The sequence below is a fragment of the Bombina bombina genome, chromosome 1 (genome assembly GCF_027579735.1).
Source record: "Bombina bombina isolate aBomBom1 chromosome 1, aBomBom1.pri, whole genome shotgun sequence".
In the NCBI taxonomy this organism is placed as follows: domain Eukaryota; kingdom Metazoa; phylum Chordata; class Amphibia; order Anura; family Bombinatoridae; genus Bombina; species Bombina bombina.
This window is the reverse complement of record NC_069499.1, coordinates 88,928,564-88,949,963: the sequence shown is the minus strand read 5'-3', so window position 1 is coordinate 88,949,963 and position 21,400 is coordinate 88,928,564. Positions and strand designations below refer to the sequence as shown.

The 21,400-nt window shown below is 36.9% G+C and overlaps 1 protein-coding gene, 1 long non-coding RNA gene and 1 other non-coding gene across 4 annotated transcripts in view; 1 reads left to right on the top strand and 2 right to left on the bottom strand.

Annotated features, from left to right (window-relative positions):
- LOC128644872 (uncharacterized) overlaps positions 1-7,244 on the bottom strand; it is a 36,741-nt gene extending 29,497 nt beyond the window's left edge. The window contains exons 1-2 of one of the 2 annotated variants that reach the window (XR_008400056.1): positions 7,136-7,244; positions 5,974-6,113 (exon numbers count right to left, since the gene is read on the bottom strand). This is a non-coding gene — a long non-coding RNA (uncharacterized LOC128644872). Of the gene's footprint in view, positions 1-4,563; positions 6,114-7,135 lie in introns of those variants that run through there. The other variant, XR_008400055.1, reaches the window with a different exon arrangement.
- Positions 6,200-6,464, bottom strand: LOC128646414 (small Cajal body-specific RNA 13). The gene has a single exon (XR_008400336.1). It is a non-coding gene; the product is annotated as a small Cajal body-specific RNA 13 (non-coding RNA).
- Positions 7,245-7,367: 123 nt separating the features above from the next.
- Positions 7,368-19,594, top strand: GLRX5 (glutaredoxin 5). Its single transcript, XM_053689348.1, has 2 exons — positions 7,368-7,731; positions 19,079-19,594. The coding sequence occupies exons 1-2, from the start codon at positions 7,449-7,451 to the stop codon at positions 19,255-19,257; spliced, it is 462 nt and encodes a 153-aa protein (XP_053545323.1). The 5' UTR covers positions 7,368-7,448; the 3' UTR covers positions 19,258-19,594.
- Positions 19,595-21,400: the final 1,806 nt, after the last annotated feature.

Below are 21,400 nucleotides of genomic sequence, written 5' to 3'. Positions count from 1 at the left end.
GATGATGGGTCTCACCACATGGCGTTATTAAAAGGTATATGCCGACTGCCTATTCTCAAAGTACGGGAACCTTGTATCCCTCAGTTGATTAAGAGTGTCCCTGAAGTTTTTCAGTACAGTATTAGGTATTTTAAAATTTATATTAATGATTTGGCCCAGGATTATATTAGGAGCTCCACAGAAACACGTCTGGCTGCTTCGATAGCTGGCTCCGCCCCCCCACGAGTGCTGCTTTTGACCTGCAGTAAACAGAATTAAAGGGCTACAAGTTCTAAAATGACATGCAGTGTTTCTCAAAGCCAGTCCCCAAGTCCCCTTAACAGCATAGGTGAAATATTCAGCTTATGGGTGAGAGGTTAGTAACCGTGATTACTGATTAATTGATTTTTTTTTCACCTGTGCTCTAGAATCTGGCCTGTTAGGGGTACTTGAGAACAGCTCTGACGAATTACAGCATATTTTTTTTTTTTTTTACTATAATGATCCTTTAACACCTAGGGTCCCAGATCCCGCCCCATAATTGTAAACTCCCAGCACTATTAAAATCTAATGGTAACTGCCAATATAATCATTTACAGCTGTCCCTTCCTGGCCTCAGCAGAGTAACACTCTCGAGAGGATGCACGTCCATAAGTGTAACCTCCGCATAAGATAAATATTCCTCCTTTCTAAGCAAGCCACCTATTTAAAAGGGACATGGAACCCCACATATTTAATATGGTTAAATGATCACCGGCCGTGGAATGGCTGCTCCTTGTTGATCACCCTCTCAGTATAAGGCAGGCTTGGTTAAATGGTCCATTGTAATGATTTGATTTTAGCCAATATATTTAACTACAGGTGCTGGGGGAAGTACAGTAATGGTTTCATTGGAAGTGGCCGTTATACTTAAATAGTGAGGAGGCTCAGGGGTCTCAATTAATTAACTGCATTGTGAGATTTGGGAAGTCATGGAGGTCACAGTTAGAATTAATATGAGGGAGGCCCAGTAAGGGTTAAGTTCTGTATGGGGTATGTGGCGAAGATTAGATTTCCTGGGGGGGAATTTTTTAACTTTTGTCATTGCACAACTTTTATAACAAAAAAAGCAAATGTACAAACATTAAAGTGCATGTAGTGGCTTGGATTTTTATTTCCCTTTTATTAGTGAGTGATATTTGTGGGAAAGCAGCGCCACCTATATGTGAAGAGAGGTCAATACAAATATGCCTTTTCACATTGGTAACCTGAATACTTCTTTCCAGAAAAGTTAATTTGTTTTCCTGTAATTTACCTCTGAAAACAATGATTTTCTCTAGTACCATCCTAGGAGGCATACTGCATATTTCAATTATGCTACAATTTTTCATGAAACTGCTACATGACACAATAAACAGATAAACCTATCCAAGAGACTTTTCAAATAAAGCCGCACACTGTCTAAAGAAAACGTTTTAAAAGCTTACAAAACATTTATGTTACAGCTCTCTTGTAACGTGATGGTTGATTTCTATTATATGTTACACAATATGTAAATTAACAGGTTTATTACAAAACAGCTGTATGTAAAGTACTTCTCTCGATCTGAATACAACAATAAATTTCATAATTTTTATAAAGTTTTTTTTCCCAGGAACCAATTATAAAACATCATAGTTACAGATTGTGCAAAGCAGGCATCGGTTTTTCCTTTCTTAAAGGGACATTCTAATAATTTTTGAAGCTGAAACTATTTAAACCATTTATTTATACTGTGCAATTTCACAATAGGCAGCTATTATTTATTTTATTGCATTTCTAAATTATTTAAGATTGAAAATCCTGCTGCTTTCCACTGCCTGTAGAATATAAGCTTTAAAAGTCCAATGACAGTAGCAGTCGTACGACTGCCAAGAGCCCTACTCATGTGCAGACTGCACTAGCCGTCAGCAACTTGTAATGTAGTACAATGATGTGCAGGGGCTCCAGGAAATCTTTATAATACTGTTTCTTTAAAGCTTCTGTGCTCTCTTCCTCTGTAATGTAAAGCAATTAACCTCTTCAGGTTTTGCAAACTCTTTTTCTCTTGTGACCCCGTCCACGCAAAGTGTAAAGTTTATTTCACACAGATTTTCTGTAGAAGGAGAGGGGGCTATAACAAAGTCCTGATTTCTGCTCTCTCTACAAGTGAAACACACTTTTCATGAGGGTATAAATCCCCCTGTGATCTGCAAATGATCACCTTACCCATAGTGATTCACAGCCCCATATTAGAGAGAACTCAATCTTTAGGATTGCCATAACAACAAACTTACTATATTTTTTGCAAAATGAGGGCCTGGCAGCAACTACTAACCTCATTTTGATGCCAGGGTTAACAGATCCTTGTTTTTCTTCAGCAAATACACTCAATCATCTTTAGATAACAGCAAATGGTGTAAAAAATATATTATATTTTCTGAAATTCTGCATAGGAAATTTATGGAAGAATTTGGAGGAAAAAACAAACAAACAAAAAAAAAACGCCCCAAACTTTACAGCTGGCACAGTGAAAACAGGTGGTAGGCTCATGGCATCCGACCGTCAAACCCCAAGTCACCTGGGCTGCCAGCCTGGGAAGAACCATTTTTCACCACACGTTTCCCTACTATTATACAATACTGTAATAGCATGCGTTAAAGCAGTAGTCAAAAGAAACACCGGACAATGGTCTCTACTCACATAAAGGGACATAGAGAAGCCAAAAAGCAAGCTCTGCAACATAGGTTATCTACAAAGTGCTGCAAATGAATAGTTGGTTTAGGCTGTTTGCAGCATTTTGAAGAAAACCTACATTCCAGAGTTTGCATTCTAACATCTCTAGGGATCGTGGAACTACAGATTTTACACAAAAGCAAGAGAGATGTTGCATGACTCTTTAGTAGTATCTAACTCCTTAAGGACCAGCGCCATACAGGGTATTGCGGCTGTGTCCTGGGCTGTTAGCCCACCTGTCTCTCCTCTGTCGGCACAACCGCACTATTTCTGCAGGTCTCAGGAGTGAGGTAGTGCAGAAATAACATAATTGAGGACAACCCAAGCTAGCAATCGCAAGGACAGGATGTCCCTGTTATCCCATGCCTGTCAGTGGGATGCCCCCATTCATGAGATACTTGCTCAACACAGAGCGTATCTCATTGTGCTGCTGGAATCCTGCATGTGAATACAGTGATTAAAGAGTAACATTTATTGAAATAAAAACCTTTTTATATTTTTTTTTAATAAATTTTATTTATTTTTTTACCCCTAAACTTTATTTTCTGTAAGGGTTAAATATGTGTCAAAATATCTCTAGATAAATACCCTGGAGTGTCTAAATTCTGCAAATATATACTTTTATATAGCAGTTTTGAATTGGTGATCACTATTTACCTTGCAGTCCAAGCACAGCCAATTACAGCGGTAAACCAATAACTCCATCTTTATAGTATTTGGCCTACATTTGCTCTAAATTACTTGGAAACCTAGACATATGGGGTATTTCTAAAATCAGGACAGCATAATTAATCTATTTGTAGGTATTTTTCTTAGTTACATTGGTAAAGGCTTTTTTTTTTTTGAACACAGAGTATAAAATAAAAATTAAGGTGAAACCAATAGTGAGCAAAAATGCCAAAAGAGCTTGTGTGATTTAAGTACTAAAACTAAGAAAGAAAATATTATCCCCTTAACCCTGTCAAAGGGTTAAGGGGATAATAGATTGTTGATGGATGTTTTTGTTTCATTCTAACTCCAGAGACAATCAATATTAGGAGCAATTGCTAAGTGTTGACTCATTTCTAGTGATTTTAAAAAGGATATTTATCCCAACTTTTTGTCTCTCGAGTCAGATAGAGCATAAAAAAAAAATTCAATTTACTTCTATTATCAAATTTGCTTCATTCTTTTGGCATCCTTTGCTTGAGGGAGATAGCCAATCTCAAGAGGTATATACTGTATGCGCAGGCACCAATCAGCAGCTAGCTCTCAGTAGTGCATTGTAGCTGCCGAGCTTACCAAGATATGCTTTTGAACAAAGGACACCAAGTTTAACCTGTTCAGGACAGGGACAAGTCTTGCAGATCGGAACAAAGTTCCAATGTAAACCTCACGTTCGCTGATGCGATCACATGACTTTAACACCGGGATCAGATCATGAGGGACTGCCTACAATGCTAGGCACGTCCCAGTCAGATTTTCTTAAAAGCAGGAAGCTGAAAACATTAAGATGTTACATGCCGTCCTCAAGGCGTTTAAACCCAGCACTTTTAGGATGGCATGGAGCATCCTAGCGACGTCTAAGGGTTAAGAAACAAAATTAAATAGCAGTAAACTGGAAAGTTGTTTAAAATTGTATTTTCTACCTAAATCCTGAAAAAAAAATAAAAAAAATTTGTGAGTTTAATGTCCCTTTAATTGCCAGGTTTTTAGTGACTCTTGTACAACAGAAAACATTTTTCACTTTCCACGGTTAGCTTATACTTAAAATGTGGCTACTTAGTCACAAAAATACATTTTATGAAGCTCCCAACAAATATTTTTACGACTTGAAATCCTTACAAATCAAGGTAAAAAAAATAAATATGCAACTTAAGTCATACAAATGTTTATTTATACACTCTAGACATTAACACTTGGTAGCCAATGTGTCTTATGAACTATAGCAATTAAGAATAAACTTGCAGCCAGCAATAAATTTATACAGCATGAATAACATTGCATAACTAGCAAAAGTAATTATTATTTCCTAAAGATTGATAAGTATTGTAAAATGTCTTATTTTTATAAATTGTATCTATATTGTGCAATGCTTAAAAAGAGACACTAAACCCCAAAAATACTCATTAAGAAAGGGTACAATTTTTTTTTTTTTTTAATATAGCCAATTTACTTTGTCCTTTTGGCATCCTTTGTTGAAAAGCAGGTAGGCAGACTCATGAGTGTCCATGTAACTAAAACAGTATGACAGCAGTACAAAAAACAACAAAAAAAAACACACCTCTAAATATATATATGGAATGGGATATCAAACAAGCGCATATAAGTGTGATGGTCAGATGTCCACATAGTTTTGGGCATATAGTGTGTCTTTCCCTAATTGGCTTTAACAGATAACTGCAAAACAATGCGCTTTATACCAACATAATAACCATGGTTACACTTGTCATCTGAAGGCTCAACCTCAAATCGGCTCATCCAAATACGACAAGTGCTGGGTGAAGTTTGGCTACTGAGAAACAACATCCAAACTATTTGAGATTATTTCATGAAATTGGTTTAAGGAAATGACACCACGATAGGGCTCACATTTAACTATTGAGATGAAGTTGTATAGACCAGTGATTTTCAACCTTTTTTTTTTTTGCCGTGGCACACTTTTTTTACATTAAAAAATCCTGCGGCACACCACCATCCCAAAATGTTACAAAATAACACATTGTAGCTTAATACAGTGTGTATATATATATATATATACACACATACATATACACACACTGTACTGTGCTGTGCTGTCATGCCATGCCTCCTACAAACTATACATGACATATTGATATGTCATGGTTGTAAACACATACCTCTGAATATTTCAAAATTTGAAAGAGGGACACCCCCACACTGGGAAATGTGCCCCCCATCAGTCATCATCTTACTTAAAATAAAAAAAAACGTCCCAGAATAAAAAAACAAGCAAAATTTAAAAAAAAATTATGTCACACTGTTGTCAGTCTGCCGCGGCACACATGAGGATCTCTCACAGCACACTGGTTGAAAAACACTGGTATAGACCATATGGACCTTTGGATTAGACAAAGCCATAGATTTTAACAGCAGTTAAGAGCCATAGGCCCAACAAATCTGCCCCCATTTCCTACAATATCTATTCTTAACCTTATGCTTATACAAGGAATTCTCGAGTTTGAAGACGTTTAAATGCTCTATCACAGTGTTTGCTACAATTCATTTTCAAAAGCCAAACTCCACCACCACTTGCCTTACTTGGAGGAGCCAATCCATATTTGTTGATAGAGTAGACAAGGCTTGCCCAGTCATTATTAAGAAACTGTATTTGCATCTTATTCAGTTCTTTATCTGCCGTTGAGCCTTCTTGCATACAACAACTGCACGTCAACTTCCATCTAAAAGAGAACAAAAAAAATAAATATAGAATTAGAATAACCGCACAGATTTAAACAATTAGCTGGACATAAAAATGAACTCCATAAAATGTAGCAGTTTCTAGTGTTTAACAGAAGACTTCATTCTGTAAATAATATCACTCTGCTTTAGTCTCTCTGTTGATTGATGGGTAATAACACATGAAGGAGTTATTACCTCCGTGGCAACAGAGATGCGGATGTTAGAGGAACATAGCACAGACGCTTGCTAAGACTTTCACAGCGTTGTCTCGGCTTCCTCTAGAATGTTCTCTCTGCAAGTCAGTAATCCCTGCGTACATACAACACAGGGCAAGCACATGACTGCAGATTATAACAAACAATATAAAGAATTCACAACATGTATAATATAGTAATACCACCAGCCCAATGACAGAACATTGATTTTTTTTTTGTGAGGGTTAAGAATAAAAACAGACTTTCAGCATTGGGATATTTTGAAGTTTTTAAATCAACACAGCCTTTTGTTGCATCTAAATACTGATTTTCTCAGATGAGAGGTAAAGAAAGTGCTTTAATACCCAAAACCAACATTAAGGGACATAAGACTCAAAATTCAATTCTCTAGAAAATATTTCAGTAAAATGATCATACTCAGCCCACTTTTCCTGTAAAATACCACCTCACAGGCTGGAGCACAGCCATCATAATTAAAGGGACATTGAGCTCAAAATTGAATTCCCCATAATTGTAATGAATATTAGAAATACACATTTATTTTACTGTAAAAAGTGTCATCTTTTGTATATTTAACAATTTTTTTATTTTTTTTTTACTATTATGGTCATGTAAGTGAATTTTTTTTTTTTTTTACCTTTTAACAATGCACAGTGATCGCTTATAAACCAGACCACTAGCCTATTAATATCTTTATTTCTCAATAAATACAAACTTTTCTTATACATTCTAAATTATTTTCTTTGCCATAAAACATTTTACTTTCAAAATTAATATGGGGGTTCAGTTCCCTCACCAATACTTACAATTCCTTCCCACTCAGAGATAGAAACCGCGACCACCTCACGACACAAACTGAACGCTTTGCTACTACATTTTTAAAGCTCTACCACTCAGTAGCAAGGCATTATTAGCAATGATTGGAAGCAGGTAAGACTGACAAGCGGTATGACCAATGAGATTATAGTTTAGTAAGAATGCTAGCCAATGATAATTTAATTTACATCTACACCTCGCCCAGAAACTGTATAGAGGCGGGGCGACGAATTGGGTTACGGAAGCCTGTGAGGGTCATGAAGGTTTGGAAATAATTTCGTCTGATTTGAAGGTCTAGCAATCATGAGTGCGTCTCTGTACAGATTATCCGCGACTCTCTTGCGCCGGGGCAATAACCCAGGGACCGCGGCGGCCGTATTGGGCCGCAGATGGTGGAGTCAGAACACCTCTTCCCGGGAACACTTAGAGAGTTTGGTAAAGAAGGACAAGGTGGTGGTGTTTATCAAGGGCACCCCAGCTCAGCCCATGTGCGGCTTCAGTAATGCTGTAGTGCAGATCCTGCGGATGCATGGCGTCGAGGAATACGCTGCCTACAATGTACTGGAGGACCAGGACCTCAGGCAAGGTAAATAATTAACCTCTTGGGTGCTGATGGGTTTTCACTGTGTATCAGGCCTTGTCTGGCAGTCATTGGGTTAAATAGACATAGCTGGAGGTTAACCACTTCACACCTAGGTTTGTTTTTTGTGTTAATAAGGGGGGCACGAGAGTCCAAATTAAAGCTTTATGTTTCAGACATGATTAACTTCTATTATCAAACTTACGTCGTTCTCTTCGTACCCTAAATTGTAAAGAATACCTAGGAAAAGCAATGCACTACTGGGAGTTAGCTAGTATATGGTGGCTACACAAATATGCTTCTTGTCATTGGCTCACAACATTGATTCTCAACTGAGGTCCTCAGGCCAGGTTTTCATTATAGCTGAACTAGTGCACAGGTGAAATAATCAGCTTATTGGTGAGAGCAGGTTAGTAACCATGGTGTTACTGATCAGCTGATTACTTCGCCTGTGCACTGGCTCAGCTATAATGAAAACCTGGCCTGTTGGGGGTACTTGAGGACTGCAGTTGAGAAACACTGTTGACGCCTAGTAGTGCTTTGCTTCTCTAGAGCTGACTTTAACCCCTTTTAAATGGGTGAAATACTTATATATGAGTAATAATGCAGTAATTAAATGCTGTAATAATTGTAAAGCATTTTATTGCACCTTTATGTCCTCATTGGCTGCACAGTTCCACTATCTTAGCCTTACAGCAGTGTGTGAGCTGCTCCTGCAGGAAACTGACCCTGTGAGAGCATGTGAATTGCTTCCTATCTCCAAGATCTGCTTAGTCATAATCAGTCAAGCAGTAGATGCTCAATATACACTGCTGGCAACAATATTTGTAAGTTTTTTTGCTGATTATTAGGCAAGCAGTATTTTTGGGGAGAGGGGGGTAAGCCCAGATGTAGTTCTCCAGACACATGTTGCTACCTGTAATGAGGCATTGCAGGTTAAATAAATATAAAATACACTCCCTCTGTTGCAAAATGTGTTTTATAACAGAATGTGCAACTCAAATACTTTGACAAGAACTCAGATATAATTCCAAGCTGATTGCATTTAATGTAATTTCCAAATACAATTGGGTGAATAATCAGATAAATTATAACATTTCCGCAGATATCTCACAGCCCTATTGCTTACATTTTTAACACATAAATATAGCAATCTGTATAGTGACTTTATTCAAATGTTTAGCTGTGCTGCAGCCAGAGATGTCACCTGGAGTTGCCTTTCTTGTGACGTAAGTGACATGAAAGTCCAAATTAAACTTTCATTATCCAGACAGAGCATGCAACTTCAAGAGACAAATGTCCATTCTACATCGCTTATCAAATTTACTTTTGTTTTCTTGGCCTCCTTTGTTCTAGAGCATACCTAGGTAGACGGGTGCGTGCACGTGTCTTGAGCGATACAGGGCAGCAGTTTTTGTAACCATCTGTGTTGCATTACTGCAAACACTGCTGCAATATAGGGCTCACAATTGCAGGGGTTAAACTCCTACTTATATGCCAGCAATAGTGTAGTAATAAAATGCTCTCATACAATAGATATATATATATTTTTTAAATGAAGTTTGGCTCTGCTGTATTCTGGTAGCATTATGAAGATGGCATTTTTATGGTGTTTTAAATTTTAGTTAGAGCCGGTGGCTAATATTTTAACCTTATGAAAAATAAGATATTTTAGTGGAATACTATAGACTGACGTTAAAATAACTTATCTGTATATTAATTCACTTGCCGTTTCTGAAATGCGCAAATTATATTGCTGTATACAAAATCTCTTTATTTCCTTTTCCACACCACCCCCAAGGTGGGACTCATATCCCCAGTCCTATCCTTTCCATCTACTCGGGTAAGAATATGGTGGACTTTCTATGCTATGCGCAAGGCTTTGAACATATCCACAGACCAACAGTGTTTGCCTGCTCTATTTGAATCATGAAAGTTTAATTTTGACTATTCCTTTTAAACGGATAACTGACAACATTGTATCACATTTTAAATATTTTGAACACTTTTTTTTTTTTTTTTTAAACCTATTTAGTAGCTGGGTTTATGTAAATACATTGTAACCTCTTGGTGTAGCTATATATTTTTTGTTTTTTAAATTTTTTTTATTATATGGAACTAATAGTCATGTTCACAGTAAGTTAGTTTACCATAACACATTCAAATGCCGGTGAGGGGGGCATGATTTTTAAAAATGTTCTTTCATGATGTAGATACAGCGCACACATATAAAAGTAAAAAATCGTGTCAGAATCTGGGTGTATTTGTAATAATAATTTTAGTCACTTAAAAACGCACACCATTTTTGGTAGCCTGAAGAAGGGGAAAAATCACTTTCCAGATAATTTAATTTGCTATGGATCACACGGAGTAGTTTTATGAAATTGTGCCTTTTAAAGGGACACTGAACCCATTTTTTTTTTTTTTTCATGATTCAGAGCATGCAATTTTAAGCAACTTTCTAATTTGCTCCTATTAATTTTTCTTTGTTCGCTTGGTATCTTTATTTAAAAAGCAGGAATGTGATGCATAGGAGCCGGCCCATTTTTTGTTGAGAACCTGGGTTATGCTTGCTTATTGGTGGGTAAATGTAAGCCTCCAATAAGCAAGCACTATCCATGGTGCTGAACCTAAAATGGTTTGGCTGCTAAGATTTTCATTCCTGCTTTTAAAATAAAGATAGCAAGAGAACGAAGAAAATTAATAGGAGTAAATTAGAAAGTTTCTTAAAATTTTATGCTCTGAATCATAAAATAAAAAAATTGAGTTCAGTGTCCCTTTTAAAATATGAAGACACTGGGTAACTATGACGCAGCACTTTTTTTTTTTTTTTTCTACCAGTCATTTTAAAGCAAAAGTAGTTTTACCTTCTGCTCCTTGCTGTAAAAGCATTTTTGTAAATAATAAACTTTGACTCCCTTGCTGTGCTTAAAGGGGCACTTGAGTCAAAATAAACTTTTATGGTTTAGAAAGATTATGCAGTTTTGAGACACTTTCCAATTTACTTCCGTTATCAAATTTGCACAGTCTTTTTATATTAACAATTTCTGAGGAACAAGATCCTACTGAGCATGTGCACAAGCTCACAGGGTATACGTATACTAGTCTGTGATTGGCTGATGTCTGTCACATGATACAAGGGGCTGGGAAATGGGAGAAAAAATAAATTTCAGTGAAAAATCTACTGCTTATATGAAATTCAGAGTTGGTGTTAAACATAGTAACATAGTAGATAAGGTTGAAAAAAGACTGAAGTCCATCGAGTTCAACCTATACAAATCTAAAATACTTACAAAAAGCTCCAGTTAAGCTTAAATAACCCCATTAAAATGTGACCCATTTAATACTAGCAATCATATCCATGAATTTTGTTTATATACAGAAATTTATCCAGACTATTTTTAAATGTATCTATGGTATTGGCATTCACTACCTCCTTTGGTAATGAGTTCCACAATTTTATTGCTCTTACAGTGAAAAAACGTTTCCGTTGCAGGAGATTAAATCTCCTTTCCTCCAACCTTAAATTATGACCTCTTGTCAGAACCAATTTTCTTGGAATAAAAAGAGCTTCTGCCATCTCTGTATATGGGCCTTGAATATATTTATATAAAGTAATCATGTCACCTCTCAAGCGCCTTTTTTCTAAAGAGAACAGACCCAGTTTGGCTAGCCTCTCCTCATAGGTTAATTTCTCCAATCCCCTTATTAGCTTTGTGGCCCTTCTCTGAACTTTTTCTAGTTCTGCAATATCTTTTTTAGCAATCGGTCCCCAGAACTGCACTCCAAACTCAAGGTGAGGTCTTACCAGGGCTTTATATAATGACAGAATTATGCTTTCCTCCCTTGAATCAATGCCTCTTTTAATACATGCTAGTATCTTATTAGCCTTTGAAGCCGCTGCCCTGCATTGTGCACTCATCTTTAGCTTGTTATCTATTACTACTCCCAAATCCCTTTCCTCCTGTGTTTGGCTAAGTCTTGTCCCATTTAAAAAAATACATAGCCTGCTTATTTTTACTTCCAAAATGTAGAACCTTACATTTTTCCGTATTAAATCTCATTTTCCATTCACTTGCCCATAGTTCTAATTTTAGCAAATCCCTTTGCAAAGAGAGTTCATCCTGCTCTGACCTAATGACCTTACTTAACTTAGTATCATCTGCAAAAATAGAGATGTCGCTATTTAATCCTTGCTCCAAGTCATTTATAAAAATATTAAAAAGAACAGGGCCCAGTACTGATCCCTGGGGGACGCCACTGATTACCTTTGTCCAATCTGAGTATGATCCATTTACTGCTACTCGTTGCTCCCTATCTTTTATCCAGTTATTTATCCATGAGCTAACATTTTCAGCTATTCCCAGTCCCTTAATTTTGTGCATTAATCTCTCATGTGGCACTGTATCAAATGCCTTTGCAAAATCTAAGTATATCACATCAACTGATTCCCCTTTATCTATATTTTTACTTACTTCCTCGTAGAATCTAATTAGATTAGTTTGACATGATCTATTTCTCCTAAAGCCATGCTGATTAGAACTCATAATCTTGTTTACACAAATATGCTCATCAATATAATCCCTTATAATCCCTTCAAATATCTTCCCCACTATTGATGTCAGACTAACTGGTCTATAGCTTCCTGGATCATCCCTGCTTCCCTTTTTGAAGAGTGGCACCACATCAGCTTTACGCCAATCCTGGGGTACCATGCCTGAGGATAATGAGTCTTGAAAAATTAAGAGTAAAGGTTTGTCTATAACAGTGCTAACTTCACTTAACACCCTTGGGTGTATTCCATCTGGGCCTGGAGTTTTATTTACCTTAATATTTTTTAGTTTTTTCCTGATATCCTCTAAACAAAACCCAGTTAGTGGTATGGACTGGCATGTTATATTCTGTTCCAAAGTATCATTCAATGGTTCCTCTCTTGTGTATACTGAAGAAAAAAACTGGTTTAGTACCTCGGCCTTCTCCCTGTCATTATTTATCATGCTACCCTCCACACATTTTAATGTACCTATATTATCCTTCTTAGATTTTTTGCTATTTATGTACTTAAAGAACCTTTTAGGGTTAGACTTAGAATCCTTGGCAATTAATTTTTCATTTTCAATTTTGGCTAATTTGATTGCTTTTTTGCATGCTTTGTTACATTCCTTATAAATATTGTATGCTGAGTCTGTACTATTTTCTTTTAATAATTTAAATGCCCTACGTTTTTTCCTAATTTCTTTTAAGACATTTTTATTTAGCCATAATGGCTTAGTTTTTTTATTTTTATTTTTATAACCATATGGTATGTATTTATTTAACAAATTTTTAAATATTATCCATTTATCCTCTGTATTTTTATTAGAAAATACATTGTCCCAATTTATATTATTTAATGATTTCCTTAAATCGTTGAATTTTGCTTTCTTGAAATTAAAAGTCTTAGTTAAGCCTTTAAAACACTGCATATGAAAAGAGATTTCAAATGTGACCATGTTATGATCACTGTTACCAAAATGTTCTTTAACTTCTATGTTTGATATTATATCTGTATTGTTTGATAGCACTAAATCCAATATAGCTTTACTCCTAGTTGGCTCCTCTATTAATTGTGACAAGAAGTTATCCCTGAGAACATTTAAAAATCTATCCCCCTTAGCTGAATTACTAGTTTCATTGGCCCAGTTTATATCAGGGTAGTTAAAATCTCCCATAATTACAGCACTGTTATTAGCAGCCTTACCTATTTGGATAAGTAGTTGAGTTTCCTCCGGGTCACTAATGTTGGGAGGCTTGTAGCATGTTCCTAGTAATATTTTTTTAGGATTTTTCCCCCCACTCTTTTTCAACCCACAGGGTCTCTACATTGTCTCTTGTATCATAAATATCTTCCCTTATTGTAGGTTTAAGGTCAGGTTTAATATACATGCAGATTCCTCCACCCCTTTTATTATTCCTGTCCCTCCTAAATAATGTATACCCCTCTAAGTTAACTGCCCAGTCATGTGAATCATCCCACCAAGTTTCAGTTATACTGATAACATCATAGTCCTCTTCTGCAACTAAGAGCGTCAGCTCCCCCATTTTACTTGTCATGCTTCTTGCATTTGTTGTCATACATTTAATTTTCATGTGCTTTCTGCTGCTACTTGGTGTACTTTCCTCTATACTTTCTAATGTGACATTTCTTAAGTCATCCCTTCCTTGAGATATTAAGGGAGTGACATATTTAGACACTGATCTCTCTGTTCTATTTTGTTCTAATTGACCCTCCCCCCCTTTGCCTAGTTTAAAAGGTTCTCTAAACGTGCTACCATCCTTTCCCCCAACACACCTGCACCCATGTCATTCAGGTGCAATCCATCCTTACTGTACAATTTGTACCCTAGTGAAAAATCAGCCCAGTGTTCTAAAAAGTCAAACCCCTCATGTTTACACCATGTTTTTAGCCATGAATTAACAGACCTTAGCTCCTTCTGCCTTACTGAGTTAACACACGGCACTGGTAATATCTCAGAAAATATTACTTTGGAGGTCCTTGCTTTAAGCTTGCTACCTAACTCCCTGAAGTCATTTTTTAGGACTCTCCATCTCCCACTGATTTCTTCGTTAGTACCAATATGCACCATGACTTCAGGATCAGACCCGCATCCCTCTAACAATCTATCAATACGCTCCACAATATGCCTAACACGAGCCCCTGGAAGACAGCAAACTGTTCTATGTAAAGGATCTGGATGACAAATTACCCTATCAACCTTCCTTATAATAGAGTCTCCTACCACCAACATCTGCCTCTGGCCCTGACTTGTATGCCCCTCTTCCATGACTGAAGGACTGCCCACCATAGTATGCTCCTCTTCCACAGCTAAAGGACTGTTCACTATACTAGGCAACACTGCCCTCTCTGACACTGCCACCCCTGAACTGATATCCCCAACATCTTCACTTAATCTTGCAAATCTATTGGGGTGTACCAGCTCAGAACTGGCCTGTCTCTTCCGCTTACTTCGCCCTCTAACTGTGACCCAGCTACATCCTGGAGTCTCCTCATCTGAATCCTCCCCATTCCCACTGCTGGAACCATTAACAACCAGCTCAGTCCTATCCATTTCCCTTTCAAGTGTCTGAATTTCATGTAGTGTTGCAATTCGTTCCTCCAGATCCCCAATACGAGTTTCTAAAGAGACAATATGCTCGCACTTGCCACAAACATATAATCCCAGAAGCGGCTGCTCCAGTGATGCAAACATGTTGCAAGCTGTACACTGAATGAGATTCTCACACATTCTTAATAAAAGGTATAACTTAAAAGTATAAAATAAATATATTTACCCTTGGTTACCCCAAAACCTTGTTTGCCTAACTACCTTGGTTAGCTAACTATTATACTTAAACAGACAATGTTACTTTAACAGAGAATCAATACAGCAAGCCTAAAAGAGCAAGTTCACAGAGTAAATGTGCTAAATTTATAGGCTTGCAAGGCCCAAACAGGTGAAAATAATCATTGTCTTTTTATTATGCATTTGTTAATTATGCAATTCTACTGCATTGAATGCTCCTTTTAAAGCAACACTTCACAGTAAATACATTTCATGCACCTCCCTCTAATCATGGGTGCTGCCATTATGAAACCTAGGTTACACTGCAGGTATCTAAAGGAGAGTTGCTGCAAATTTTCAAACAGGTCAGCACCAGCATGTTAAATGTCCCTTTAAAAATAAAATGATACCCTTCATATTTTTAATTTGTTACACAATTATTTTTTTTTTAATGTGATGCACATTGCATAATATTTGCTGTATGTACTAATTTCACAGTGTGTTGTACCATGACACCTCCTTATAAAGAAACACATGATTACACGATGCTTTAAAACACTTATTATAATATCATTATAAATGGATATGTTGACTTCAGCAGCTTTACCTCATCCCCCATGCCCCGCATGCTTTCCTATTATCAAATCTTCATTCAGACAAAAGGAACTATCAAAACCGGATGGACACAGCTCCCTGAAGATGAAAGGCTGAAAAAACACTTTCCTAAACCACCCCTGATAACCTATTCGTGAACTCTTAATCTCTCCAACCTACTAGATCCCTGGAAACTTCTCTGTAGAGCACACTGAAATGTGTGAGTTGACCTGCACAGAATCACACATGGCAGACAATATAGGGCAACGTTTATTATGATTGTAGACGGACAAGGTTCGCAAGTAGAAAACAATAGCTTTCTTGTGAAATGCCGCCCTCTGCTCTCACGCAGACAATTGTCTATCACCCCAAACAAGTGAGTGTCGGTAATTTAATCACGCCACTTCTGAGATGGCAGAGAGGAAAAAGAAGCAGTTTCTTAAATTTGTCACTCCGTCCTCGCTCATGCACAGCAAAGCCTCAAAAGATATGAGGCTACCCCAAAATATGCCCATACTTCACCTAGACAGCTGTTTGCCAGTCTGATCTACTTATCTGTATACTAAGCAGAAGAAAGTCTGATTCAACACATGAAACTGATCTTTAAAGGGCCACTAAACCCAAAATGTTTCTTTCATGATTCAGGTAGAGAATACAATTTTACACAACATCCGAATTTACTTCTATTAACTAATTTGCTTATTTCTTTAGATATCTTTTGCTGAAGAAATGGCAATGCACATGGGGGAGCCAATCACACGAGGCATCTATGTGCAGAGACCAATCAGCAGCTACTGAGCCTATCTAGATATGCTTTTCAGCAAAAGGATATCAAGAGAATGAAGCAAATTAGATAATAGAAATAAATTAGATGGTTATTTTAAAATAACATGCTCCTTTCTAAATCATGACAGAAAAAAAAAATTGGTTTAATGTCCCTTTAAACAAAGTGACCATGGCTAGCTGTGTCTACTCCACTAACCATTAATAAGTCAATTGGGGGGTGGGGTTTAGCTATTGAAAAACAGTTACAGCAAACAAGGTGTTAATGCATTCAAAACATTTTCGTGTCACCTAATATGGTAATTTATTGCAGGAAAATCTTGTAATAAAAAGGGAGTTATTTTTTTATTTTTTTCTTGCACGTGTAATAAGCACTCTAATGTAGAACCAACATATGCCTCTTAACAAAGGATAGTCGGAGAGTAAATTTTATAATAGAAGTAAATTGAAAGGTTCTTTAATTGCTGCTCTGTTCGAACCATGACCACAATTTTGGCTTTCATGTCCCTTTTTAACTGCCCCATTACCTGTGCTCAGGCTTTATCGCCTCTAGTGACTTTTTGTTCTTCTCAGGGCGGGACAGACGTGGGGAAACTGTATCATGATTCAGTGTTCTCCACAGAGAGCAGCCAGGTGGCATTATGAAGTAGCTTTGCAGGGTGGTATTCTGCAATATCATAACCTTTTCTATTATTTATGATGTTACTTAAAGGGACATCGCACACTAGATTTTTCTTTGCATAAATGTTTTGTAGATGATCCGTTTTATATAGCCCATCTGGGAGTGTTTTTGCTAAAATGTATAGTTTGCTTATTTTTAAATAGCATTGTGCTGATTTTCAGACTCCTAACCAAGCCCCAAAGTTTTAGATGTATACTGATGTCTACAGAATCCAGCTGGCTTCTGTTTGTGTAAAGGGTCTTTTCATATTCAAGGGAGGGTCTGCTCTTTCGATGGGTGTCCCAGCCTAACCTCATCAATAGTGCTAAATTGAGCGTTTTTAAAAGGTCTTATACTGGATTTGTATATCTGTATCTGTGCATATTCCTCTTTATAGTAGTATCTATTACATGCAGTTATATAAAAAATTGTGTTTACTGTACCTTTTAAGCTATCAAAAGCACAAAGTAATTGCATAATGCAGCATAAATTGTTGCAAAAATTATCATGAAATCAAACATTGAAAAGCAAAATTGTAAATTTTATTTTATTTGCTTAAAGGGACAGTATACACTCATTTTCATATAACTGCATGTAATAGACACCACTATAAAGAATAAGATGCACAGATACTGATATAAAAATCCAGTATAAAACTGTTTAAAAACTTACTTAGAAACTCTGTTTAGCTCTGTTGAAAAGTTAGCTGGAAAGCCCACTGCAAGTGGCAAATAAGACACTCCCCCCCCCCCCTCCCGCTTCTTTTGCATATGAAAAGACCCTTTAAACAAACAGGAGCAAGCTGGAGTAGGTAGCTGATCGTATTCACATAAAACTTTGGGGCTTGGCTAGGAGTCAGAAAATCACAGCAATGTTACTTAAAAATAAGCAAAACTATACATTTAAAAAAAAAAAAAAACAACAACTTTATGGGCTGTATAAATAGATTATTTACAAAACATTTATGCAAAGAAAAAAAATATGTGATGTCCCTTTAAATTGTTGTTGTAGATTATTTTGCTCTATTGATCTAAAATCACTACTTTGGTCTGACTGCGCACCAGTTGTTATTTAAGCTGGGAGCTGGCCAGATCACAAATACAAAGCCAGCTTTAGAGACATTGAGCTTTCCAGGTGTAGGATTAAATAATCTCGCAAGGTTTAAAAGGATGGTAAAAACTCTAAAATGTTTAGTTATGCATAGTAAAGCATCTCTGCATTTTACTTTTATTATTTATTCTGTCCGCTTTTCCTGTAATTTGTGCTTTTTACCAGTTCTAAAAAGTGAAAGCACTTGGCTATTTGCAGTTTCTTACCTTGTCTACTAAAGCTAAATAAAAGGAGACTTTGTCAACATAATGACAGTGGCACTCATTGTCATCTCCAGGCTCAAGTCTGGATTGGATCCTCCAATTTAGGATAGTAGTGTGCAGAGTTTGCCTGTTTGAGAAACAATTGCAGCAAACTCAGTGTTAACTGTTCTTTATAGTTCGGACTGCTGATCTGTTAAAGGACCAGTAAACATAGTAGATTTGCATAATCAACAAATGCAAGATAACAAGACAATACAATAGCATTTACTCTGAATTTTAAATGAGTAGTAGATTATTTTCTAACACATTTTAAAGTTATGTATCTTTCCACTCCCCCTGTACCATGTGATAGCAATCAGCCAATCACAAATGCATATACGTATAGTCTGAGTTGCACATGCTCAGTAGGAGCTGGTGACTCAAAAAAAGTGTAAATATAAAAGACTGTGCAGATTTTTTTTTAATTTTTTTTTTTTTTTTTTAATGGAAGTAAATTGGAAAGTTGTTTAAAATTACATGCTGTATCTGAATCGTGAAAAATTTAATAAAACCTGAGTGCCCCTTTTAATCATTTGGAAAACTACAGGAAAACTTGTCATAAATACAAGGTGTTTATTATCCCTTTTAAGTGTTAAACTAAGGTAAAAAGATGTAATACCTTCCCTTTTTTCCCACTGCAGGAATAAAGAATTATTCAAACTGGCCAACCATCCCACAGGTATATTTAAACGGGGAGTTCCTCGGAGGATGTGACATTTTACTTCAGATGCATCAGAACGGAGACCTTGTGGATGAGTTAAAGAAACTGGGAGTGCGCTCTGCATTGCTGAAAGAAGAGACCAGCCAGGAAAAGAAGTAAATTATCAGAACCAGACACCTTTATTATAGACTAGTAATGTTGAGAGCTTAATTGGAAGAGGTCTGCTAACACCAGAAAAGCCTTATACTACAGAGACTGTGCCATCGTCTTTTTAAATAAAGCTACAAGCTTCTCAATGCTCCGTTTCCCTGTTGAGCGGACGTGCACCGCGCCCCCTCTGTTTTTCAGTGTGCTGCAGGCCAACCTTCTGCTCTGTGATTTATATGCTGTTATATTTTAAGAACATGACCACTCTTATGGAGAAAATAAAATAATGATCCTAGAATGTATTGAAAACAATAAATATATATTGATCTGTTAATATTTAATTCTGAAACTTATGGTACTTTGTTACTTTTTAGATCTTTACATATCTCACCTTTGGTATCTCTAACATTTTAAGCTATAGAGGAAAGGGAACCTAAAACTTGAGTGCAATGCAGTTTTGAAAGGAAACCTTTTTTTCCCATTACAGACATTGACAAAACTGCTTTAGAAGTTATAACTGTAGTGAGATTTTACTGTGCACTCAGCATATGTACATATGCTCCAAGCTCCCTCACACAAACGCAGCACAAGCTTAGAGCCAACAGAAGTGCATATTCTTAAAGGGGTATGAAATTAAAATTTTAAAGTGACAGTAAATTAATTGGCACACCATATGTGTCTGGCTAGGTCCCAGTAGTGCATGTTGCTTTGAAACAGACTCTTATACACACTATTTCTTGCGTATAATACATTTAGAGCATTGTTTGTGCATGTCTGTGTAATTTTATGTGATAATGCTAAGTGAGTCATCACTGACGCAGTAAATACTCTCTGAACAGGTACGGTGATTGAATGATGTGCACAGAGCATATGCACGTATGCTTTGTGTGCAGTAAACAATGGTAGCAAAAAATACTTTTAGTAAACCCTCATACAGGTGTACTGCAAAATACTTCTACTCAATACTGCGTTGCATTCATATACATTCATGCGTACTTTAACCCCTTTACTCAATAGGAACATTTTAAATATATTTATTTTCATTCATTGGAAGCTCGTCAAACCGCACAACATGTATATACATCCGAGCTGTAGGAAGCTCCAGCAGTAAAGTTACAGACGAGAGCTGGAGTTCCTGAGCTCCAGGCATTGGCTTTTATATGGAGCCGGAGCATGATTGGTGCTCCCGTTCCATATAAAGGAAGATGCCAAATCGTTACAAACAGTGACACTGTGTGTGTCACCTTCTGTAACTATCATCTGCTGGTGCCGGTGGGAGGTGGGTGGAGTGAAGGGGGAGGGAGTGGGATGGATCCTACACTGCAGAAAAAAAACTACCAACAGTGTAAAGAAATGATGAACTTATCACTCTAATACTGATAGGGGGCGCTGCAAATATAAAGGCAACACGTGATAGTGCAGCTGGAACATAGTGTGTCAACTTCAATATAAAAAAATAAATATATAAAGTATCAATAGTAAAATACGTTAAGGGGTTAAAATGACACACACAGATCGTAACAATATACAAACATAAGTCTCTTTGGAGCAAATCCTCTTTTGAATTAATGCACAAAGTCTCTGGCTGCTCTCTGGGTAGTTTGTCTGGATCAGATGGATTCCTGAAGAAAGGGAAAAAATACAGAGGTGCCTCTAAGTGCAGTGTTACCAAGCAGAGTGAAATCAACACAAGGTATATTAGTATATACAGTCACATTTTATGATGATTTTATATTGGGAGAACTGCTTAAAGCTATTGGGAGCGGCTGCTAGATACAGGGCTTCCAATCAAGGCAGGGAGGAGACTTTTAACTGTTACCTTTCAACCTTCATCTGTTGGGGATACCGAGTTTGGAGTCGGCCAAGTGTCTCAGAAGTCTCGGTCCGCCACAATTGCACTACCGTGTGCTTCATAAAATGTGACTGTATATATTAATATAACTTGTATTGATTTCACTCTGCTTGGTGATACTGCACTTAGAGGCTCCTCTGTATTTTTTCCTTTCTTCAGGAATCCATCTGTTCTACTATAGGAAAAAAGGTGTAATGGGGGTGGGAGCCCTAACTAAAATTCTGTGTAGGTACCACTACACTAAAAAAATTAAATTTATTTATATATAACAGCTGCCAGTACTAAAGATAGCCCACATTAGTG